The sequence below is a fragment of the Brachypodium distachyon genome, chromosome 5 (assembly GCF_000005505.3).
Source record: "Brachypodium distachyon strain Bd21 chromosome 5, Brachypodium_distachyon_v3.0, whole genome shotgun sequence".
In the NCBI taxonomy this organism is placed as follows: domain Eukaryota; kingdom Viridiplantae; phylum Streptophyta; class Magnoliopsida; order Poales; family Poaceae; genus Brachypodium; species Brachypodium distachyon.
In genome coordinates, this window is record NC_016135.3 from 26,294,179 (window position 1) to 26,317,599 (window position 23,421).

A 23,421-nucleotide genomic window follows, 5' to 3' on the forward strand; every position below is an offset into this window, starting at 1 on the left:
ATGATTAGAACAGAAAAACATCAATTACCAGGGTGCTAACAATTACCAGAACCTAATCAAATAGGCTATGAGTAATCAAAGCATTAGATTAAGAGTGACCAAGCATAAATAAAAGAAATTACCTGGATGCTAAATTGGGAATTACCCCATGATTAGAACACAAAAACAGCAATTACCAGGGTGCTAACAATTACCAGAACCTAATCAGATAGGCTATGAGTAACCAAAACATTAGATTAATAGTGACCAAGCATAAATAAAAGCAATTACCAGGATGCTAAATTGGGAATTACCCCATGATTAGAACAGAAAAACATCAATTACCAGGGTGCTAACAATTACCAGAACCTAATCAGATAGCTATGAGTAACCAAAGCATTAGCTTAAGAGTGACCAAGCATAAATAAAAGCAATTACCAGGATGTTAAATTGGGAATTACCCCATGATTAGAACACAAAAATAGCAATTACCAGGGTGCTAACAATTACCGGAACAGAAAAAAAGGAACAAACAGTCCTTAACAGTGGGATGCCTCTCAAGCTTAGTAACAGAAACCTAACTAAATCCACCGAATCTCAATAGGGCCAAAAATAGCCAATCAATTCCGGAGAAAACACACAATCTAGGCTAGTATGAGCAAGGGCGCATCGAACCATAGGTCAGGATCCGCAATCACCAAGTACCAGAAAATCGGTTCCCCAAATCAAACGGGCTCTAAAACGCACAGGATCCGCGCTACGGTGCAATAGGACGGGGGGAAAACGCATGGTAAACTCCTAACACGAACACGCATCTAACCCTAGAATCGAAATCAACATGCATCAACAACACAAAATCACGGGGAAAACCTGTGGACGTCTCAAATCTAACCGTCCTAGCGCACAAAACCGACGGGGGAATCGCACAACGCCGTAATGGGACAGATCCCAGCATCAAATCAACGCGGATCCGTGGAGATTGGGGGAAGAAATGACCTGAAACCGCGATTTGACGAAGGGGGCGGGGGCGCAGTCGCTCGCTCGCCTGACGAAGAAGAAGGAGAGGACAGGGGAAATGACGAACGGGAAGAGAAGAGGGCGCAGTTTCCAAAAACTGGCGATGTCGGGAGGGCATTTAAGCCTCTGTGTACAAAAGGAACCACCCCCTCTCAGTTTTCTCTCTGCCGCGTGGGCCGGGAGATGCCTGGTCCCACGTATCAGTGGCCGATGCTTGGCTGCAGTTGGTAACCATCCCCACTAGAAACACAACGCCCACCTCCGCTAGAATCAGAGCCGTCAGATCGCTAAGAAGCGTGGATCAACGGCTGCGAACGCGTCCGCACGTAAGGGAAAGCAACAGACGGCTGAAGAATAGATTTTCCGTAATATTAATACTACTAAAGAGTGACGGACGTAGAAATAATTTTTAGGTGGGCGGAGTTTATGAAAGACTATGAGACAAAATCATTGTTCTCATTTGGTAAAGTAGCAGTTTTTAGGAAGAATCTGCAGATTGAAACAAATGGGCCAATGAGCCGGCCTGCAGAGCCCAATGGGCCTCGACGCATTGGAAACCACGGTAAAGCCCAATGCTTATAGCCCAATAGACACCGACCTTGCGCCTACCTCCACCTCCACGTATAGGTAAGCCGGAACAAAGCAGAGACCCGAACCCAAATCCAAACCCCTCCCCTCTTCTTCCTCCTGCTCTTCCGCTCCTAGGGTTTTGCCTGCCGTCAGCGACGCCGCGATGGATCCCACCTCGTCGTCGGCGATGGCGAAGCAGACGTGGGAGCTGGAGAACAACATCCCGGCGAAGGTCATCGACCCGGAGGCGATGGACGAGGTCTACCGCTTCGACGAGGTGGCGAACGCCCGGGCGCTGCAGCAGAAGCCTTGGGCGAACGACCCCCACCACTACCGCCGCGTCAGGATCTCCGCCCTCGCGCTCCTCAAGATGGTCGTCCACGCCCGCTCCGGGGGCACCATCGAGATCATGGGCCTCATGCAGGGCAAGGTCGACGGCGACACCATGGTCGTCATGGACGCCTTCGCGCTCCCCGTCGAGGGCACCGAGACCAGGGTTAACGCCCAGGCTGACGCCTACGAGTACATGGTCGATTACTCCACCATCAACAAGCAGGTCAGGTTCACACCCCTAACCGTCATCACTGCTTATTTTGGGGCTTCCGATCGTACCAGATTGCAATGTTGCTCCCAACAGACCGAATCTGTGCTTACCCGCGTGAAAACTGCTATATTTTTCGTATGAATTGTTATTGTCACGTAATCCTAGTGCGGTGTTCATGTGAAAAGTTTTGGGATGGATTACTGGCAGCGCTGCTACTTCGGGGTCTATCTGTTTTATGTTTCGTGCATTAAATCTCTGCAGTTATATGGGGCCAATCAATTGTTGTTTGTGTGGTCTTTGTAGTTCTTATGTTTTCTTATTAATAACTTCTGTGTTTGTGTTATGTTCCCTCGGATAGTCAGGTTTGTCCTGTCCACACAGATAGTACTGATAACTTGACTTCGCTTTGGGTTCTCAACTATTGCTAAAGAATCATTAAGTTTTTTTGTTGCATGTGTGCAAGTTGGTAATTTGCTACAAGGTATGATATCGAAACATGACTAGTTTAGTTGTGAGTAGTTGTACTGGTGTGCTTGATAGTTTACTTGTTGCTGGTGTCCCTAGCACTGGTGTAGCTTGAGCGGTTCCCCATTGTTCCAAATTTTGCTGTCACCAATGAATTTATGAGCGCAGTATTATCTGAACTCAACTCTCTGAATTCTGCCATTGTTGTTGGAAGTTATGATACAATATGCATACTTGATTGTGCATTTCTTTACCCTTATTATTGGAAGTTATCATACAATGTTTGATCTGTTTTGGCCAAATGTATTTACGTAAAAGTTACGGTGAAAATGCTGCACCTGAGATGTGTTAGGAAATATGCACATGTGGGTGTGTGTTAGAGCTAACTGAAACTAACCGGCATATGCACTTCCATTGGATAGGCTGGAAGGTTGGAAAATGTGATTGGCTGGTATCACTCACACCCTGGTTATGGATGCTGGCTGTCAGGCATTGATGTTTCAACTCAGATGCTTAATCAGACGTATCAAGAGCCATTCTTGGCTGTTGTGATAGACCCTACAAGGACTGTTTCTGCTGGTAAAGTGGAGATTGGAGCTTTTAGGACATATCCGAAAGATTACAAGCCACCGGATGATCCTATTTCTGAGTACCAGACCATACCACTCAACAAGATTGAAGATTTTGGTGTCCACTGCAAACAGGTTACTAGATTAATTGTTCATCTATCTTTTTTTTTTCCTTCCAGATATGTATGGTTTAGTTCTGTTCTAACTTGATTTCATGCAGTACTATCCTTTGGATATAACATACTTCAAGTCATCCCTGGACTCTCACCTCCTTGATCTACTCTGGAACAAGTACTGGGTCAACACATTATCTTCATCACCACTTCTGGGCAACAGGGATTATGTTGCCGGACAGATCTTTGATTTAGGTAGGCATTCACTTCCAGGGAGATTTCCAGGAACTAGTTTTTTCTATTATATGCAGTTTTGTCTTGTGATATAAATTGAGGGATACTGATAAGTAATTTTTTGTTCAACAGCTGATAAACTAGAGCAAGCTGAAGGGCAACTGGCACACAGTAGATTCGGCATGCTTATGTCATCACAACGAAAGAAAGAGGTCAGTTTCTACATTCATGTCCTTTACACTTGCTTACCATGAAGGGACACCACTGTTCCATTTGCCCTTGTGAAGTTTGCTAGTGTGTTGCTATTTTTATTACTCCCTCCGGCCGGAATTACTTGTCACTGATTTAGTACAAATTTGTACTAAATCTGGGACAAGTAATATGGGTCGGAGGGAGTAGTTTATTTTGCAAACTTGTTGATTGCGCAATTGTTCTTGTTATATTTGTCTGCATGAGAACTGGTAGAAGGAAGAATAAGTTACAAATCTGATTACTGTTTTTTATCACAGTGCTTAACCATGGCTGAAGTTATTGAAGATGTGATGTAATTTTTTGTAGCAAGTAGAATTCCTGAAGTAATGAGAAGTTGCCCTTGAGAAAAAACTTGTCTGAATAAGTTGTTACAAGTTATTGGATGGTCGTGCCTGTAGGAACGATGCTGTCATGTCTTGTAGTTGTGAAATTGAGTTTAGTGAAACTGAGAGGAATCTTGAGCTCGAGTGCATGAGGTGCTACTAAACCTAAGACACGAGGCGGGAGGTGGAATTACACATCTATGCAACAGCTCGTTGAATCAAAACAGTTTATGGGCCGTTGCTGTAGATGTTTAATGAGAGTATGGTTAAGATCTGTACTGAACTGAAACAGTATTGAGGGCCAAGTTTGATGTACCTCTATGTTCACACCCTTCCAGCATACAGTTTGCTGTAGATGTTTAATGAGAGTATGGTTAAGATCTGTACTGAACTGTAGATTGTTAATTTCTTACCCATCATGATTATAATTTTTTTAACAATTCCTAGCAATTCTATGTTTGATCTGTTACTTGATTAATTTATCCCAAGTGTTATGGCTATGTCATTTTCTATAGTTAGGTTTGTAAGTTCATTTTTGTATTTGTTGATTTCTTCTGTTTTGAATCCTTTTTACCTTGTGAACTAATTGTAGTTTCATTTGTTTTCTTTCGGCTTGCTTAGCCAGAGGACTCTCCGCTGGCTAAGGTTACCCGGGATAGCTCCAAAATTACTGCCGAACAGGTTCATGGTCTCATGTCACAAGTAAGTCTTAATTCATGTACTGACTCAATGTGTTCTAATTCTCTGGTTACTATTTTCTTATCTTGCCTTAACTTTTGCAATATGATGGTTAAAGGTCATAAAGGACATTCTCTTCAACTCAGTGCACCCGTCAAGTAAGGCAAGCACAAGTGCTCCAGAATCACCTGTGCCCGAGCCTATGGTTGAAACTTGACTCTGGTGAAATGCTTTACATGCTAGGCTGTTTGGATGCTGGATTAACTGACACTCGGCTTGTGAGCTGTTTTATCACTTTAAAATTGTTGCCAGCATACCCATCTCAAACCGCGTAAGCTGAGTTTCTTATGCCAAAACTGAAACGATATGTAATTAGGAGTCACCTTTTGTGTCTTTGGCTGACATTGAGAGGGCTTGTAATTTACTTTAGGGTCTGCATGGAGTAAAAACTTCTTGGATGTACTGCTTATCTTTGTCAATGTTGACGGCCTTTCTCTGGTACCCTCTGCCTGTATTAACGTTTCGATCAAGCAGTAGGTTCGGTTTTAGTCTTATATTATCGTAAGACTGCATTAATCAATCTATCCAGTTCATTCCCGCCTCGCTGGAAGTTGCGGTCATGACCATTTCAAAATTCAATCGTCAGCTGACAGTGTAGAGCTACGATGTTTTGGAGGTTCTCCAGTTAGTTGACTTTGACGACGGGAATTCATTTAAAAACATGTTATAGCAACATTCTATTTTCTCCTGGTTGTTGCAATACCTGCGTCATTATTAGTTTCAAGGACATGATCGAGGAATTGATTAGATGCTTGTCTGAATTGATTAACTGCGCAATACGTGGGTCTCTGTATGCATCGTAATCCCTCTCCTGCACGAAAACTAAACAATTGGTGCATTAAAGTAAAGTTTCTTTGTTAATTAACATAACTCAACATCATGCAGTTGTCCACTTGCGTTGAGCTAATTGATAGTTATGTGTTCTGAAGTTTACCTCTCTCGAGTCTTGACTAACGACTTCCACCAATTGTGGCTGCTATGCATATATCCGCCTGCTGTTGAAGTGCATTGATACTGATTAAATAGAATGATTCTTCTGAGAACTTGGGGGAAAATCCCAGTCCACCATCCACAGTCCAAGTATTAACTCGTACCCTAGGGCCTAGGCTGCTATGAACAGAAATGGAAATAAGTATATAAACGAAATAACCGGTCCCTTGGTCTGTCCTTTGACCAGCCAAAGAAGACGGTAGTCGTTTCGTTGTGACCTCGTCCGCTCATAATCATCCTGAATCAATACCAGAAGTAACTGTCAACTATTGCGCCATACTATGTTCAACCCATATAAGAACGTTCCCCGTGCCCATGATACATCGAAACCAACTTACTACTCATTGCAGCTATCCTCTTCAATTTCAGATCATCGGACTCGAGTCTTGACAAGCCGCACGAGCGTACGCACAAACATTCCCAAACATTCGCAGAAGCATAAAAACATCTCCCAGCCAGCACCATGAGAGCGCTCAACATTCTCATAGGCTCGGCCTTCCTCTTGCTGATCACCTCCTCGCCTCTCTCGGCAAGCGAGCGGCGGCGGAGCACGCTGCGGCGCGGCGACGCCCTCGCCGTGGACGACGTGCTCGTGTCGCCGAGCGGCAACTTCTCGTGCGGCTTCCACAGAGCGGCCACCAACGCTTACACCTTCTCCATCTGGTTCACGGCCTCGGCCGACTCCACCGTGGCCTGGTCGGCCAACCGCGACTCCCCCGTCAACGGCAGGGGCTCCCTCGCCGCGCTCCGCGACGACGGCTCGCTTGTCCTCCAGGACTTCGACGGCCGCGTCGTGTGGAGCACCAACACGAGCAGCGGCGCCGCCGACCGTGCGCTGCTCCTGGACACGGGCAACCTCGTCGTCTCTGACGCCTCCGGCCGCGCGCTGTGGCAGAGCTTCGACTGGCCGACCGACACGCTTCTCCCAGGGCAGCCCATCACGCGGTATAGGAGGCTTGTTTCTTCCTCGGCTAGGGGTCTTCCCTACTCCGGCTTCTACAACTTCTACTTCGACAGCAACAACATCCTCAACCTGATGTACGACGGGCCCGAGATCAGCAGCAACTACTGGCCGGACCCGTTCAACAAGTGGTGGGACAACAACCGGACCGCCTACAACAGCAGCCGCTTCGCCGTCCTCGACGCCCGCGGCCGCTTCTCCGCCAGCGACAACCTCAACTTCAACGCCTCCGACATGGATTCCGGTTCCGGCATCGCCGCCATGAGGCGGCTCACGCTCGACTACGACGGCAACCTCCGGCTCTACAGCCTCGTCGGTACCATCTGGCGCGTGACGTGGGCGGCCGTGTCGCGCCCTTGCGACGTGCACGGCATCTGCGGCCGCTACGGCGTGTGCGCCTACGACGGGTTATCGTCTGCCGGGGCGCCGGCTTGCTCGTGCCCGGAGGGCTTCGAGGTGGCCAACGCCGGCGACTGGAGCAAAGGCTGCAAGAGGAAGTTCGAGGTGCCGTGCGGCGAGGACGACGTGGAGTTCGCGGAGATGCCGCAGGTGGACTACTGGGGCTTCGACTTCAACTACACGGAGAAGCTCACCTTCGAGACGTGCAAGCAGATCTGCCTCGACGACTGCAACTGCGAGGCGTTCGGGTACAAGAAGGGCACCGGGAAATGTTACCCCAAGATCGCGCTCTGGAACGGCCGCCGCCCCGTCGGCAACCAGGTCATCCACCTCAAGGTGCCCCGCCGCCTCAACAACAATGGCAGCGGCAAGCCGCTGGACCCTTCCAAGCTCTTTTTCAGCGGCCACGCGTGCACGGTCAGGGAAGTGAGCGCCAATGTCAGCTCGTCCTACCTTCGAGCCGCCATGACAGGCAGCAGCAAGATCAACTTCGTCTACTTCTACTCGTTCTTGGCGGGTCTGTTCGTGATGGAGGCCATCTTCATCGCCGGCGGGTACCTCTTCGTGTTCCGGGCTGCCGACCCGGCGGGAAGGCGAATCCGCGACGAAGGGTACAGCATATTGCTCAGCCACTTCAGACGGTTCACCTACAACGAGCTGTCGAGCGCCACGACGGGCTTCAGGGACGAGATCGGCCGGAGCGCGTCGGGGGCCGTGTACAAGGGCGTGCTCGAGGACGGGCGCAGCGTGGCCGTGACGAGGCTGGAGGAGCTGACGCAGGCCGACGAGGTGTTCCGGTCGGACCTGAGCGTCATCGGCCGGATCAACCACATGAACCTCGTCAGGATCTGGGGCTTCTGCTCCGAGCACTCCCACCGGCTCCTCGTCTCGGAACACGTCCAGAACGGCTCCCTCGACAAGGCCCTCTTCTTCTCTGACGACGGCGAACACTGCGTACCACCACCACTGGGTTGGCAAGCGAGGTTCGGGATCGCCGTGGGCGTGGCCAAGGGTTTAGCGTACTTACACCACGAGTGCCTCGAGTGGATCGTGCACTGCGACGTGAAGCCGGAGAACATCCTCCTGGGCGGCGACTTAGAGCCCAAGATCAACGACTTCGGGCTGGCCAAGCTCCTGAGCCGCCGGGACGAGCAAGGCCGGGTGCTGTCAAGCGTGCAAGGGACGCGAGGATACGTGGCGCCGGAGTGGGCGCTGAACCTGCCGATCACGGGGAAAGCCGACGTGTTCAGCTTCGGCGTCGTTCTCCTCGAGCTGCTCCGGGGCCAGAGGGTGTGCGACTGGGCCGTGGAAGGGGAAGAGGAAGGGAAAGAGGTGCGCATGGACTTTCCCCGGCTCGTGGCGCTGCTGAAGGAGGAGATGAAGGATTTGAAAGGGGTTTGGATGGAGCAGTTCGTGGACGCGCGCCTGCGTGGGGACTTTGGGCACCTGCAGGCGGCCACGATGCTGGAGGTGGCCGTGGCGTGCGTCGATGATGACCCCGGACGGAGGCCCGGCATGGACGCCGTCGTGCAGAGGCTCCTCTCGGCGCAGGATGCCGTGCCGCCGTCCCTGCGCCATGCGTCGTCCCCTCGCCCGGAGCTCACTCATCACACGGTCTAATTAACTTCATTCTGATTAAAACCAGCCAATTAAGGCTTCATTCTTACGAGAATCTCAAATTTTTCCCGTTTGTTTTTCTGGTAATTTTGTTGACGTCTCAGTCGCGGCCAGGGCCACAAAAGTGTGACCCTCAGGCTAACCGTTGACCCTCCTTAGTTCAACCAAATGAACTAAAATTTCAAAATAACACAATTTTTTGGAAAACTAATTCATTTGTTTGAACTAAGCAGGGTCAACGGGTACTCCGAGGGTCACCAGGTTGCACCTCTAGTCGCGGCATCAGTCACTTGTTCTTCCTGGAGTTCGGTTCAGTAGGTGTAAACTACTAGTGCGAATTGGATTACTGAACTGAATCTATTTTTTAGCGTTAAATTTGTCTTCATTTTGTACTCCAGACTTGCTCGTTGCAACAGCAAACCAATCATTTTACGATATTAGTATTTATTTATTCAAACTTAAGCCTTGGAAACATCAAACGACCCACTTTCGAGTACATCAGGTAGCCTGCTGCCAGCAGCCCTGCACATATTCGTTTCAATTTCTGAACGTAGGGTAGAACGTTGATGTTCCCACATTTTCCTTAATTTGTTTGTTTATCCATGATGTCACATTTTTTATGGAACTTTGGACTCTTGCATCGTTGATTTCGTTAATAAAAGCGGGAGCTATACTCCTCTTCTTTGAATAAAATGCCGCGTCCAGAAGATCTGATTGTAGCATCAAGCATATTTTATCCTTTTATCTTTCACATGTGGGTCAAGAAGACAAGTGGACAAGATTTGAATGAGTTTTGCACAAACGAGGACTCCCAATACTCTTCCCAAATTTGGGGAAGAAATGGAGAGTGTGGACCACTTTTGTGCATTTTGCTCATGTACCTCGTATGAACAGATTTGGACAAATGGAAAGGGTTTGGGAGTTCCCTTGAAGATCCCTTTAGTGCGTTTCCCTAAAAAAAATGCCCTTAGCACGCGCAGCTTTAGACTTACAGTGGACCACGTGTCCAAAGTTGTTACACAGTACAATAATTAAAATCGCCATTCAAAACGGCATACTTGGCAAGTTAGTCCTATCTCTTGGAGCGCTCTATAGGCTTTTTGTGCTCAGCTTAAATGTTGTTGTTGTTCAACATGAATTGCCATGTTTAGTTCATAATCAAAGAGTGTCAGATTCACCCTTACTATCAATTGTTCGTCATGGAAGTTTATAATACACCCACATACGTCGAGCATTAAGCACCAAATCCTAGGATGGGCAAAAGTACCTGGAGCCACCGCTGGACGATGCCAATTGCCAAGCACAGCACGCGCACGGCCAGCACAGCAGCCGGCAACGGAACGAGATCCGGTGCCTTGCCGTAGTAAAGGCACGGCGTGCCCTGCACCCTTTCATCCACCGTCAAATTGAATTCGACGGCTAGCAGCCCATGAAGTAATCGGAACCAGCCTAGACGAGCCGAACTGAGAAAATAATCACCGGAAAGAAATCTTCGCGGGCATCCCGTGCGAAACTGGCACAGACATTTCTCCGTGAAGAGAATGAATGTTCAGAAACAATGAGAAACAGACACTGCAATTTCTTCTTCAGTGCAGTTGTGCAGAGAGACGAGAACAGAGAACATCCAAGGTTAAGGTGAAGGAACTCAATTGAGATCCAATAGAAAAATGATTGACTGGTCGCCGGTTTTGATGCGCCCGGTGTCGCCGGAGTCGTCACCGCGCCCATGGCCAGCGCCTTGATTGACGGCATCGTTGGAGGTGCCCAAGGTGATGGGTTCGTCGTTGTTGCAGGCGGCGACGATTGATTTGGCCAAGCCGGTGCCGGCATCGTTTCGTCCGGTGGTTGGTCATGCCGCTGGTGGTGCCGGCGTCAGTCGGCAGCTTGACGTGGGTGGCGGCTGGCTTGTCTTGTGTCAGCGACCTCTATTTGTGCTCGTCGATGGGCTGCAATGCTTGGGCTTGGGCCAGACTGAACATACATGAGGCATTGCAAAATACAAGGAGCAGGGCAGTGACAAGAGTTTTCGGAAGGAGGCTACGGCCTGGAAAGCAAGGACAGGCTAGTGCGTGGAGGCGACTGTTCATCTTCATATCTCTTTGAATTTCCCTAATGCATCTGGCTTGTAACGTTGAATCATGTCCTATTGAGTCGATCAGTAGAGAGGTGCTCACATATGGCATCAGAACCATACCATGTTCCACCACAAATAGAGGTCCTTCATTTGGCATCAGAGCCATACGATCCTCCACCACAAATAGAGGTCGCTGACAGCTTGGGGCTGGACTATCCAAAACAAGAAAGAGGTAAAAACATATGATGCCACACCACAGCCCAAAGAAACTTCCAATTATACGTATTTGCCAAAACACCTTCAGAGTTACTTCGCGACTTCTAAAAACCCAACGTCCAGGCTATCCCTAATACTTTGTGGAAATAACAGGGGATATGTCACTAGCTAGCTCTATACCATGTCCCATCCCTTGTTTCCTCTCATCACTGCTTACATGATTTCTCGATCTACAACTCACAGTCAATCTCAGCAGTGTTGCCAAATGACCAACTTTCGTCGCAATTCGCGTCTCTCTCAGTCCACAACGCAAGTGTTGTTGTACCCACTAGACCAGCAGAGCCATGGCGGCCGAGACAAATGGTCGGGTTCGGCATTTTAGGAGCCAGAGCGGACCAGCCTGTTCTACTTCGTGTCCGGGTGTTGCTAGATACGCAACGCCAATGAAGCACCCAAATAGTAGACGTGAGAGACCGTAACTACTGTTTTACTCTGCTTAATTTCGTATTTTCCTGACTTAAGTTGGGCCGTCAAACTTACGCTAAACCATAAGCCACTATACGGCATGCATGCAAGCAAACGAATCGAGAAACGCATTACCGTCATCCATTGCAGCAGCATTAAACTATTCAAGCCGTAATATCTCACAAGGTTTGATAGAGCAAAGGAAGACATGAACCATCGTCCACGTAATCACTGAAACAAAAGACCACGTGTTTTGAAATATAAAACAACATGTGTCTGCCAAAATAATAATAATAATGGTTTAATGTCATTATGTCAACCGAGCACTGAGGTATCAAGCAACAAAATAGGAAAAAAAAAACTAAGGTGGGAAGGCTACCTGCTTCCTAAAATGTGCACAACATTATTATGGTCTTCTCTGCCAAGGAATTCTGATGCTACGGAGTAGCCATCTGAATAAATGCGAAATGATGCACAAAATAATTTTCCTGGTTCATGCACTGTCGAACTAATTTCTACCTTCATTTCTTTGAGCATGGTAGCGTTGTTGAGAACATAAAGTGCTAACTCTAGTTGATCTTTCTGACCATAAAATCCTGTGATATGAACCATATTGAGATGACAGTGTGGGTACGAGGGAAGTCTCCTTAGTTCGCCATCCTCGAGACAATATCGTCGGTGATCACGGTTCATAACCATCTAACAAGAAATTCATCGTATTAGTATATCAAGTAATCAAGAACAAAAGAAATGAGAGAGAGAGAGCATCCAGAACGATACTCAAAATTCATAGAACAACTAAACATCTTTGGATGATTTCCACACATTTTCTTTTGCTTTTGTAAAGTAGGTAGCTGTATGGCTCAATGAAAATGTTTGTCATCCTTGATTCAGAACCACAAGCATTTAATGTTCGTTAATTTATGGTTACCATGGTACATAGCAAGGTAATCCGTCTCTCGTTCGGTACAGACTGGTCTTCAGATGAAACTAGCTACAACAGGTGTTGATTGCAACCAAACAGTATAGTTACCTTCTAGGCATTGTTAATTTGCTTAAGTTAGAAGACACCACTAGTTTGCAAAAATTAGAATTATAGTGGTCAGACCTCTTTCCTTTCATAAGGCTTTTACATTGTCAATCATGCTCAACTACCTGAATCCAATATACCGTTGTCTAGCTATATACAAATAAAGGCTTGAGTCAATAAGCTTACGTGCAATTCAAACTTTTCCAAGAAAGGAGCAGCTTCCAGCAGACATGCAAGGTCAAGAACATCAAGCTTCTTTCGGCAAATAATGGTCTCCAATCTCAAATGGCGTAGGGAATCAAATTTAAAAATTCTTGTCGGTACAACAGCTCTCTGGCAGAAAATTAATATATAGAGCATTGATATTCATCTTAACAGACCTGAAATGGATAGGAACTATGCACTGAAATCTAAAATAACGGTTGTAGTGCAAACCTGAATGTGTGTGCATCTTAAAGTCAGAACCTCAAGGTCATGCAGAGTATTGGGGATTTCACTGAAGATGAAATCAATAGCAGAATGTTTAGTTGACAACTTAATGCATATATTTGTTAGTCGCAAAGATCTAGCAAGTGCCAATGGTATTATTGGGCCTCTATAGTCAAGTTGCGTGATACCACAATTGAGCTCTATCTCCTGCAGTAAGGGGCATGTCAGAACAACCAAATGCTTGAGTTTGTTCAAATGTCGAGTCCTTAAACTAGTAAGCATTTTGCAATGGGCGATACGCAGGGACACAAGAAGGGTGCATATGAACAGTAAATGTTCGGTGTCTTCATTGGTGATATTCACACTTTCCAAGTTAAGTTTAGTCAGGTTTGGAAACCCTGTGAAATCAGCAGGCAGCCTCAGAGAAACAAAGTTGAGCTCTAGAGAATTCAAGTGCATGTAGCTGTTGGTGTTGGTACTGTGAGAAAAGAAGTCATATGGCACTATTTCAGGCCCATGTGCTTCCCAATCCATGTCAAGAACAAGCTCCTTTGCTTTTGATTCAATTGCATAGTTTACCCATGTATCGACATAATCGGCATGCTCGTTATGTAGAGGTTGGATAACTCTGAATTGCTCAATCCCTATCCCACTGTGTTGCCGAATGATTGAATTGACACGCTTGATAAACATCTTTCTGTTGTCGTCACGGCTACGAGAGGTAAAAGTTGTTCTTTCATTCTTTGTCAGGATTGTTTTACGCGTAAAATCCAGCTTGGTACAGCCACCACGCCAAACATGCTTCCACTGGGTTGACAATACGCTTGTCCTTAGGGCTTCTTTCAGTGGTAACTTTGACAAGACAGAGAACAGTATATCCTACAGTAAACCAAAAAACCACGATTCGACATCAACAAAGCTAAAGCAAGAAGATCCTCGAGACTATGTTGTACCAATTCATGTTTGCCAGGGGATACCGTGGGGAGACTGATGAGCTGAAGCTTCGATCTCTTGATTCTCTTCCTCTTGGCAGCTGCTTCGTGCTGCTGCCCCGGTGAAGTTTTCCTCTTTTTATTCGGCATCGGAGACTACTGGCTCGAAGAGCCTGCCGTGCTTTACTCTGTGAAAAACAAACAAACAAAAAGGGTCAAATATTAGTAAGTTCTGATGCAATCGCCTCAGCAAAATAGGGGGAAAAAACAAGCTTTCGTGTATGTATCCTCCTCTACGGCGGGGCTGGATCTAGGCCTTGCAATCTTGCACGGAGCAGATCGGAGGCCGAAATTCTTTTGGATGGGGGAGCTGGCGTACCGAAGGGGTTCCCCGTGTAGAGGCAGCTGTTGGTCGGCCGTGACAGCGGGAGTCGGCGGCGAGGCGAGCCAAAGGACACAGCCGTGTAGTCGACGGCGCGGGCAGGACGTGAAGCAGAGAGGGAGAGAACGAGGATATGCTCGTGGGGTCCAAAAGGAACCAGCTTGGTCCAATAGAAGCCCGCCGAGGCCCGAGGAACCTGCATCCGGATAGAACTCTCCCGACGATCCTCTCAAAAAAAAAAACTCTCCCAACAAGAGAGAGCTTTGCGGTCGTCCGGGCCGTTATTTTCCTACGAGGCCTGCTGTTTACGACACGAAAGAGCGTTCTGGGCCTGGCCTTCGTGGGCTGCGCGTATTTCCTTGACGCAGAACGCATAAACTGCTGCAGACGGCAGACCTGCAGTAATATGTTCTCTGAAGTGACTACATATTCTTTGCCCTGAAGCCCAATGAAACTCGAAACATATTCTCTGAAGTGACTACATTTCCTTATAAACTTCTGCAGTAATATGTCTCGGGGAGAGAACTAATTAAACCAATGGAGTAGAAAGAAGAGCGGCATACGAAACCAATACCAATAGGAAAGAAAAAACCACCACCAAAAGGAAGAACTTCGATTTTCTTTCTTCCTGACATGCAAGGTTTCCGGTTACTGGTTAGCCTAGCTAGCTCCCCAAAGGCCAAGTCTGTCATGCATCATCCCTGTTGCCATCTCTCACTGTCCTGTAGTAGGCTGTAGATATGCGCTGTACCAATATACTACCAAAAATATATATATATACACCGTATATACTACTCCCTCCGTCCCAAAATATACAGAAAATTCAAGTCACTGGGACGGAGGGATAGCATCGATGGTTGGCCGGCACTGTCTCGTGCATGCCGCGGGATCGATCGGTAATTCCCAAGTGACAATCCGTAACACCATTGGCTGCGTCTTCCTCGCAAACGTCCCCGCTCGAAATCCAAATACGTATCGCCACTGCTGCAAAAATCTCCTTGTCTCGATCACACCAATGCTTGCGTACGTACAACAAGAACGTGTAATCCAAACGGGAGCACGCGCTTATATAAAGCCCATGCACGAAGAACACATAATAATACACCAGCTGATCGTCACGAGATCGGCAGCTAGCTAACCATGGGAAGCTTCAAGCTCTCCATGCTTGTCTCCCTTCTCCCCTTCCTCCTCTTAGCCGCCGCCGCCGGCGAGGAGCTCAGCACGTACATCGTCCACGTGCAGCACCAGGACGGGAGCCGCGTGTTCAGCACGGCCGGCGACCGCAAGGCGTGGTACAAGTCCTTCCTCCCGGAGCACGGCCATGGCCGTCTTCTCCACGAATACCACCATGTTGCTAGTGGCTTTGCGGCCCGGCTGACGCGCCGTGAGCTCGACGCGATCTCCGCCATGCCCGGCTTCGTCGCCGCGTTCCCCGATGTGATCTACAAGGTGCAGACGACCCACACGCCGCGGTTCCTCGGGATGGACACGCTGTTTGGCGGGAGGAACGTCACCGTGGGCTCTGGCGACGGTGTCATCATCGGGGTGCTCGACACTGGCGTCTTCCCCAACCACCCTTCCTTCAGCGGCGCCGGCATGCCTCCCCCGCCTGCAAGGTGGAAGGGCCGGTGCGACTTCAACGGCTCCGCATGCAACAACAAGCTCATCGGTGCCCAGACCTTCATCAACGGCAGTTCGTCCCCAGGTACAGCGCCGACCGATGAGGAAGGCCACGGGACGCACACGTCGAGCACGGCCGCGGGAGCGGTGGTGCCGGGCGCTCAAGTGCTCGACCTGGGCAGCGGTAGCGCGTCAGGGATGGCGCCCAACGCACACGTGGCCATGTACAAGGTCTGCGGCGAGGAGGACTGCTCTAGCGCGGACATCCTCGCCGGCATCGACGCCGCCGTGTCCGACGGCTGCGACGTCATTTCCATGTCGCTCGGCGGGCCGTCGCTGCCGTTCTTCCGTGACAGCATCGCCATCGGCACGTTCGCCGCCGCGGAGAAGGGGATCTTCGTCAGCATGGCAGCCGGCAACTCCGGCCCGGCCCATGGCACGCTGTCCAACGAGGCGCCATGGATGCTCACCGTGGCCGCCAGCACCATGGACCGTTTGTTCCTCGCCCAGGCGATCCTCGGAAATGGCGCCTCCTTCGACGGCGAGACGGTCTTCCAGCCCAACAGCACGACGGCCGTCCCGCTGGTGTACGCCGGCTCGAGCTCGACGCCCGGCGCACAGTTCTGTGCCAACGGCTCGCTGAACGGCTTCGACGTCAAGGGAAAGATCGTGCTCTGCGACCGCGGCGATGGCGTCGCGAGGATCGACAAGGGCGCCGAGGTACTGAGAGCTGGCGGCGCCGGCATGATCCTGGCCAACCAAGTCCTCGACGGCTACAGCACACTCGCCGACCCGCACGTGCTCCCAGCATCCCACGTCAGCTACGCTGCCGGGGTGTTGATCAAGAACTACATCAACTCCACAGCGAACCCAACGGCACAACTCGCCTTCAAGGGCACGGTGGTCGGCACGTCGCCAGCGCCAGCCATCACGTCATTCTCCTCTCGCGGGCCCAGCTTCCAGAATCCGGGAATCCTGAAGCCCGACATCACGGGCCCCGGCGTGAGCGTGCTTGCCGCGTGGCCATTCCAAGTCGGGCCGCCGCGGTTTGACTTCAGGCCCACATTTAACATCATCTCTGGGACGTCCATGTCCACGCCGCACCTCGCCGGCATCGCCGCGTTGATCAAGAGCAAGCACCCGTACTGGTCGCCGGCGATGATCAAGTCTGCAATCATGACGACCGCCGAGGTCAACGACCGCTCTGGCGACCCGATACCCGACGAGCAGCACAGGCCCGCCGACCTCTTCGCCGTCGGGGCCGGCCATGTCAACCCAGTGAAGGCGGTAGACCCTGGCCTCGTCTACGACATTCAACCCGAGGACTACATCAGCTACCTCTGCGGCATGTACACGGACCAGGAGGTCTCGGTGATCGCGCGCAGCGCGGTGAACTGCTCGGCCGTCCCGAACATCTCGCAGAGCCAGCTGAACTACCCTTCGATCGCGGTCACCTTCCCGGCGAACCATAGCGCGCTGGCTCCGGTGATAGTGAAGCGCAGGTTGACGAGCGTCACGGACGGGCCGGTGATCTTCAACGCCGTGGTCGACGTGCCGGCGGACAAGTCGGTGAACGTCACCGTTTCGCCGAGCGCGCTTTTGTTCAGCGAGGCGAACCCGTTCCATAACTTCACTGTGCTCGTGTGGTCGTGGTCGACGGAGGCTAGCCCCGCACCGGTGGAGGCCTCCATCAGTTGGGTGTCGGACAAGCACACCGTCAGGAGCCCCATCTCGATCAGCTTCGCCTCGCTCTAGATCAGCTCTGAGAGCTGCGACTAGCGTTTTCCTACAACGTCAGCATTTCCCTTACTTCCACACGTGAGTGAGTCGGTTGGAATAAGAATGTGATGGTGCATGTTTGAGTCGATTAATTTGTAAGCAAAACCATGGCATTAGCCAATGTTTGAGAGGTTGTTCTGACTTTCCTAGCCGCATGTTGTTCGACTGTGGCACCTGATCTGTGGGCGCCCGTGCTGAGCTCTCGTGCTGTTGCAGGCCGGCCGGGCCGAGAGTCCGAGACGCGGGCTTGTGCCGGCCGGGCTCCGTACGTGCTGCCTGCCGCATGCAGTGGCTCAGTCAACGTTCGTCTGGGAGCAGACTAACCAGCAACTACGTCCCTGTCCGTTCCATGTCGCAGTACGCTAAGCTAGATCGATGCAGAAACACGCCGATCACACGCCAAACCATAGTACTACCACACACACACAATGCATGATCACGCCAACGCTCAACAGCCGCCGCCGCCACAGCCACCCCCATGACTGTGTCCACCGCCGTGCCCGTGCCCAGCGCCGGAGCTGAACCGCGGCAGCGCCTTCTGCTTCTTCTTCTTCTCGGCTCTCTTGGCGCACCCGAAGCAACCATGGGAGTGATTTTTCTACCCACGGAGGTGGGTGCCTCACCTATCCTGGCCCTTGAAGCTTAGTAGCCCACGTGGGAATATGTGTACATTAGAACCTGATGGTGGGGCATTAAGGACACCGAACAGTGATGTAGCTTGATGGTGGGGCATTAAGGACACCGAATATCAGCTGATCACATGTCTCGCGCACTGTTCACGTAGGTTGATGTAGCTTGATGGGAAATGTGGGCCATAATTTGATGCCACGTCGATACGTGATGCTGCCCGTCTGCCCCCCCATGGCGCACGCGTCACTCTTTCTTCTAGACAGGCCGAAGCACGGCTTCCCCCTTGTAGAGCAGCTTCCAGGCACCACACCCGCCGATATGAATCCATGCTCTCAACACTGTTCTCTCTCTTCCAAGTACCGTTCTCAACTCTCTGTACGTATTGTTCTCTCTCTCCTAAACACTGCTCTCAATACTGTCTACATGTTGTTCTCTGCCTCAAGTATTGTCTCAACGCTGTGTGTACGCAGTGTTTAGAGAATGCTTTTTTTTCCTCACCGTTCAGTTAGCTACACGGGCGACGGCTGGAGAGGAAATTGCACAAACCACCCATCCTTGTGAGGCTTGTTGCGCAAAACACCTATTATTCGTACCTTTTGCGTCAAACACTTACTATTCGTCTAATTCATTCCACATAAGTCATAATCCGAGTTTTAGTACATTAACGACGTTTCTAAGATGGTGCCGACAAATTAGTGCCAACATGGCATCTCGGCCTTGCCGGCGGAGGTGCGAGGCTCGTCCGTCTGCGACCCGGCCGGGCGAGTCCCGTGCGATCGCCCTCGTCGGGGCCCGTCCGCTCGCGAGTCGCGCCGGGCCGCACCGCCCCGTCCGCCTGCGCCAGAGCCGCACCGCCGCGCCTCGCCGCCCGTGCGCCTTTGCCGCGTGTGAGCCGAGCTATGCCGCCCGCCCGTGTGCCCGCACCTGAGCTGCACGGTGCCGTACCGCCGTGCCTCGCCGCCCGTCTGTCCGCGCGCCTACGCCGCGTCTGAGCCCAGCCGTGCTAAAACTCGAGTTATGACTTACGTGCAACAGATTAGACGAATAGTAGGTGTTTTGCGCAAAAAGTATGAATATCGGGTGTCTTGTGTAACATGCCTCGCAAGGATGAGTGGTTTGTGCAACTTCCTCACAGCTGGAGCACACTCGCAGGAACAGGAACAGCAATAGGTTCAATGGGCTCCACTCGGGATACTTTAGAGTGTGTCCTCTGAGCTGGTTCCTTCCATCGGCCCCCATGTGAACAGAACCAGTAGCGTGTGGGCCTGCACCTGAGTGAACAGTGACCTACCAAAACCTGTTGTACTCATTGTAAGTAATAGTGGGGCCATACCTGCTAAATGGCTGCAAATATTATGTTTGGAGAGTTAAACCGCCTCGTATCCCTGTGGAGCCGAACGATGAGGACAGCTTGGTACCTAGCCAGGACATTCCGAGGCGACCATGGCAGCCATCGCGACCACCGCGAGGGCCACAAAGGCCACGACCAATGCGGGGTAGCTTCCCACGCCATGGTGGACTCCGGCGTGGGCGGCCGGAGGTCCCATTCTCACCATCGCTTAATTAATCAATCAATCGAGCTCGATATCCTCCTGAGGAATCTTGCTGCTAAATTAATGAACGACGCGGATGCAGAGACTTTGCAGATAGTGGTCCTCGACGTGTCTCGATCTCGACAGACTTTCCTTCTTGCTCTCTCTTTCGCACTCAGATTATTACGGGAGGGAACTCGGAAGAACCAAATCCTGCTTTTGTAGATGTGTGGCTCGATCCGCTTATGGTTGGATTAGGTGTCCGAATAGGTAACGACAACATTCCATATTTCCAGCTAACTGTTCGGACAAGAACTCATGATACATAGAGTACATACGGAGTACTGATCAAGCCGATCCCCTGTCTACCCATTTTGAAATGGCCTTTTGAAATTGAAAAACGAGGCACTTTTCATCGCAGAATCCAAATCCAGACAAAGTATAGATATAGAAACATGCAGATCACACGCGACTTGTGATGTAAACAATAGAACAATCAAATACCCACAATTCTCCAAAGTCCAACGCACTTCCTACCAACAACTACGTACTCGTCAACCGCCGCAGCCACCGCCGCACCCGCCACCACACCCGCCGCCGCTGAGAGCTGAACCGACGATGACGCCCGTGGCCAGGCCAGCCGAGCGCGAGCCCGGCGCCGGCGCCCCTGCTTCCCGCCGTTCGGAGGCGGCGGCAGGTACGCGTAGCTGGGCTGCGCCGGGTAGCCGTAGACCCCGACGGGAGGCGGCGGCGGAGGGTAGCCTTGGCCGTAGTAGTAGACGTCGTTGTTGTTCCGGCGCGGCTTCTTCGCTCCCTCGGCGCAGCCGAAGGCGGCCAAGGCAGTCACGGCCACCGTGGCCACGAACGCCAACAACACGAGCAAGCCGGGGCTTCTGAGGTCATGGACGGCCAAGGCGGCGGGGTGGGCGCTCATGTCACCCAGCCTCACCATCTTAACTTGCTTTCTCGTCGAAGCCCAGACAAAGCTAGAAGATTATGCTGGGGTTTTCTAACATTCTCTTTAGGGAAAACATAAACGCTAACTGATCATGCATTAGAGCACTCAACAGATGTGAATAGGGATGGCTTACACGTAATAGCAGTAGACATCGCGTGATGTTGAGTCGACGTAGTCGATAATGGTGTCCCTCCCGTCTGTACCGCTGTCCATATGCAGGAACGCCCATGGCACTGGTCGTCGGTGGCAGCAGCCTTCCGGTGTGCTTCAGCATCGCATCACTAGGGGTCAAGGTTTCACGGAGCTACCACTCAAGGGGTTCGCATCAGTTGACCACTATTTTAAGGGTGATTATTTTCACTTTGCCCAAATTTGCTCGATTAGTCTATTTAACAGCGAATCTGACAAACCGGGCCCACATGCAAGACAATTTGTATCCACTCCATTTTTTCAACCAGCCCCTATATGTTTTATTTTTTCCTTCTCTCCTCTTTTCTTCTTTCCCTTCTTTTTCTCCATCTCCGGCTGGAGCATCTCGCTGGAGCAGCACGCAACGGTGGGGAATTAGGAAAAAGGAGAAGATGCCGCATGTCTGCATGTTGCTCTCTCCAAATTGATTCATTCCCTCGCTCTAACACTCATTCATCGTTCGTGCCAATATTTTTTCAGGCCTCAATCAATCATGCATCCATATATTCATACAGGCAGGCAGAGCCATGCGTCTCCGGTTAGGCCAGAGATTCCGGACATAGCTCGCGTGCCGGTCGGGGGCAGAGCAGGCCCCGCGGAGGCGGGGCGCTGCAGTCGGGCGGAGCATGCAGGCGGCGTTGGCGGGGTCCCAAAACCGGGAGCAGAAGCGGAGGGCGTTGGCAGGGTCGCACAGGCCCGGCGGCGGCGGCCTGGGGTGCTTCCTCCGCCTGTCCGCGCCATCTTCGCCCCAATCTCCGAGATCGGTCTTTCTCCGCCCCGATCCCCAATCCCGCGTGGTGTTCGATCCGAAGGGAGGGGGCTACGGCTTCGCAGCAAAGAATAACTCTAGCGGCGGCGGGGATCGCCGACGTGCCGGCGAGGTACCTCAGGGAGAGGAGACCAGGGTGGGCGGCCGTATACATGGCAGCCAGAGCAGGTAAAGAAGAAGCTATGGGGTTGGGGGAAATAAAGAAGAAGCTCAGGGGGCTGGGAAAAAAATAGATTGTGTGACGTGGATGTCAATAATAACCACGTAGGACCTTACATGTGGGTCCGGTTTGTCAGATTCGCTGTCAAATAGACTAATCAGTCAAATTTGGGTAAAGTGAAAATAACTACCCCTATCATAGTGGTCAGCTGATGCGAACTCTTGGAGTGGTAGCTCCATTAAACTCTAACCCCTAGAGTAGTGGTTTTGTGAAATTTACTCTTAATTCTTTCCTTTTTGTCTTATACTTACAGGTTTTGATGCTTGTAAATCATTAGAAACTTCAAATGTTCTATTTTCTAATAGTATAATTTTTATGATATAAAAATCATATTAAATTAGTTAAATTTTTAACCTAGGGATGCGTTGGGGCCCCATATACCGGAACGGAGGTAGCAAAATAAAGTAATTAAACATAGCAGCTAGTGATAGTGAGTGGAAGACTTAATGCACTACATTATTAACAACTCATAATATTATCTACTCCGTATTAAATTGTTAAAGAGCACATACATAAGCAAAATTATATTATCTAGTAAATTTATTAGCAACATTATGAGATGGTGTGACGTCGGATGCCAATATACCCCAGTTTCCTAAGACACTAAGGGTCTCTTTGATTCGTAGGATTGGAAAAGTAAAGAAATATGAAAAATGTAGGATTGCAATGTTACGTCCACTTGATCCTATAAGATTTTGTTTGCATCAAATTTGTTTGATTGGACCAAAGGATTTCTTCCAAGCTGTTGGAGTGGATGTAAATTTTTCTATGGAATGTACACTACAACACAAATGTCTTGTAAAGACATTTTCATTGAGGCAATATACTCTTTGTCTTTACCTAGAGAAAATTTTGAGGCGGAGTTTTATGTAGAGGCAGTCTATGAGGCGTTATGGATGATGTCTTAAATATAGAGGCACTAGTTGAGACATTATGGTGTAGAGACATTTTTTGAGGCATTTGATAGATTGTCACAAGACTCATGTAGAGACATGATTTTGAGATACTTGATGACATGACCTTATGGTATGGTTAGAGATACTATTTGAGACACATTTTATGTTGTGTACAGACATTCTTAGCAAGTTTGAGACATGTAGCAGACTACTCATAATAATTTCATTAGAAGTATAAGCAAGAGCTGGTATCAAGTTGAGATGGTTAGGTGAGTATGTAGTTTTCCTTAAGGTCTTGAGTTCGGTGATTGGTTTCAACATTATTTTTTCAATGTATATTTTCTAGGACATGAGTATAGAGACACAATTTAATGTCTTTAGAAAATGTCGCATTGAATGTAGAGACAATATAATGTCTCTATGAAATGTCTAAAAAGTACAGAGACACAATGCAATGTCTTTACGAAATGTCGTATTGAACGTAGAGACGGTATAGTGTCTCTATGCAATGTCTAAAACAATAGAGACG

At 49.8% G+C, this 23,421-nt stretch overlaps 5 protein-coding genes and 1 long non-coding RNA gene across 7 annotated transcripts; 4 read left to right on the top strand and 2 right to left on the bottom strand.

Moving 5' to 3' along the window:
- The first annotated feature begins 1,637 nt into the window (after positions 1–1,637).
- On the top strand, positions 1,638–5,245 carry LOC100841802 (COP9 signalosome complex subunit 5a). Its single transcript, XM_010242241.3, has 6 exons — positions 1,638–2,122; positions 2,998–3,279; positions 3,365–3,512; positions 3,624–3,703; positions 4,688–4,768; positions 4,863–5,245. The coding sequence occupies exons 1-6, from the start codon at positions 1,730–1,732 to the stop codon at positions 4,959–4,961; spliced, it is 1,083 nt and encodes a 360-aa protein (XP_010240543.1). The 5' UTR covers positions 1,638–1,729; the 3' UTR covers positions 4,962–5,245.
- Positions 5,246–6,240: 995 nt separating this feature from the next.
- On the top strand, positions 6,241–8,858 carry LOC100839047 (putative receptor protein kinase ZmPK1). Its single transcript, XM_003579357.2, has one exon. It carries the CDS (start codon positions 6,258–6,260, stop codon positions 8,772–8,774), a length of 2,517 nt encoding a protein of 838 aa, XP_003579405.1. The 5' UTR covers positions 6,241–6,257; the 3' UTR covers positions 8,775–8,858.
- A 2,941-nt stretch (positions 8,859–11,799) lies between these two features.
- Positions 11,800–14,456, bottom strand: LOC100839354 (putative F-box/LRR-repeat protein At3g28410). The gene is made up of 5 exons (XM_003579358.3): positions 14,297–14,456; positions 13,963–14,105; positions 12,992–13,864; positions 12,743–12,889; positions 11,800–12,225 (listed from the first exon to the last, which is right to left on the bottom strand). The coding sequence occupies exons 2-5, from the start codon at positions 14,065–14,067 to the stop codon at positions 11,902–11,904; spliced, it is 1,449 nt and encodes a 482-aa protein (XP_003579406.1). The 5' UTR covers positions 14,068–14,105; positions 14,297–14,456; the 3' UTR covers positions 11,800–11,901.
- A 935-nt stretch (positions 14,457–15,391) lies between these two features.
- On the top strand, positions 15,392–17,847 carry LOC100842098 (subtilisin-like protease SBT1.7). The gene has a single exon (XM_003580669.2). It carries the CDS (start codon positions 15,440–15,442, stop codon positions 17,672–17,674), a length of 2,235 nt encoding a protein of 744 aa, XP_003580717.1. The 5' UTR covers positions 15,392–15,439; the 3' UTR covers positions 17,675–17,847.
- Positions 17,848–20,125: 2,278 nt separating this feature from the next.
- On the bottom strand, positions 20,126–21,160 carry LOC104585455 (protein SRC2 homolog). The gene is given in 3 exon segments (XM_010242242.3): positions 20,126–20,499; positions 20,501–20,527; positions 20,529–21,160. Coding segments are annotated over 3 exon segments (396 nt in total). The 5' UTR covers positions 20,813–21,160; the 3' UTR covers positions 20,126–20,414.
- A 16-nt stretch (positions 21,161–21,176) lies between these two features.
- LOC106865563 lies at positions 21,177–22,250 on the top strand. 2 transcript variants are annotated; one of them, XR_001404730.2, is made up of 2 exons: positions 21,177–21,408; positions 21,488–22,250. It is a non-coding gene; the product is annotated as an uncharacterized LOC106865563 (long non-coding RNA). The 2 variants fall into 2 exon arrangements; XR_001404731.2 differs by having other exon boundaries at positions 21,177–21,374.
- The last annotated feature ends 1,171 nt before the right edge of the window (positions 22,251–23,421 follow it).

What these genes read in the sequence shown, in the direction of transcription:
- LOC100839047 (XM_003579357.2), top strand. Translation starts at nt 6,258, where the DNA reads ATGAGAGCGCTCAACATTCTCATAGGCTCGGCCTTCCTCTTGCTGATC.
- LOC100842098 (XM_003580669.2), top strand. Translation starts at nt 15,440, where the DNA reads ATGGGAAGCTTCAAGCTCTCCATGCTTGTCTCCCTTCTCCCCTTCCTC.
- LOC100839354 (XM_003579358.3), bottom strand. Translation starts at nt 14,067, where the DNA reads ATGCCGAATAAAAAGAGGAAAACTTCACCGGGGCAGCAGCACGAAGCA. An exon ending in AGCTCATCAGTCTCCCCACG is followed by an intron (nt 13,865 to 13,962) that starts GTATCCCCTGGC and finishes GGTTTACTGTAG; the next exon opens with GATATACTGTTCTCTGTCTT. An exon ending in TAAGATGCACACACATTCAG is followed by an intron (nt 12,890 to 12,991) that starts GTTTGCACTACA and finishes ATTTTCTGCCAG; the next exon opens with AGAGCTGTTGTACCGACAAG.
- LOC100841802 (XM_010242241.3), top strand. Translation starts at nt 1,730, where the DNA reads ATGGATCCCACCTCGTCGTCGGCGATGGCGAAGCAGACGTGGGAGCTG. An exon ending in TTGGTGTCCACTGCAAACAG is followed by an intron (nt 3,280 to 3,364) that starts GTTACTAGATTA and finishes GATTTCATGCAG; the next exon opens with TACTATCCTTTGGATATAAC. An exon ending in TTCATGGTCTCATGTCACAA is followed by an intron (nt 4,769 to 4,862) that starts GTAAGTCTTAAT and finishes TGATGGTTAAAG; the next exon opens with GTCATAAAGGACATTCTCTT.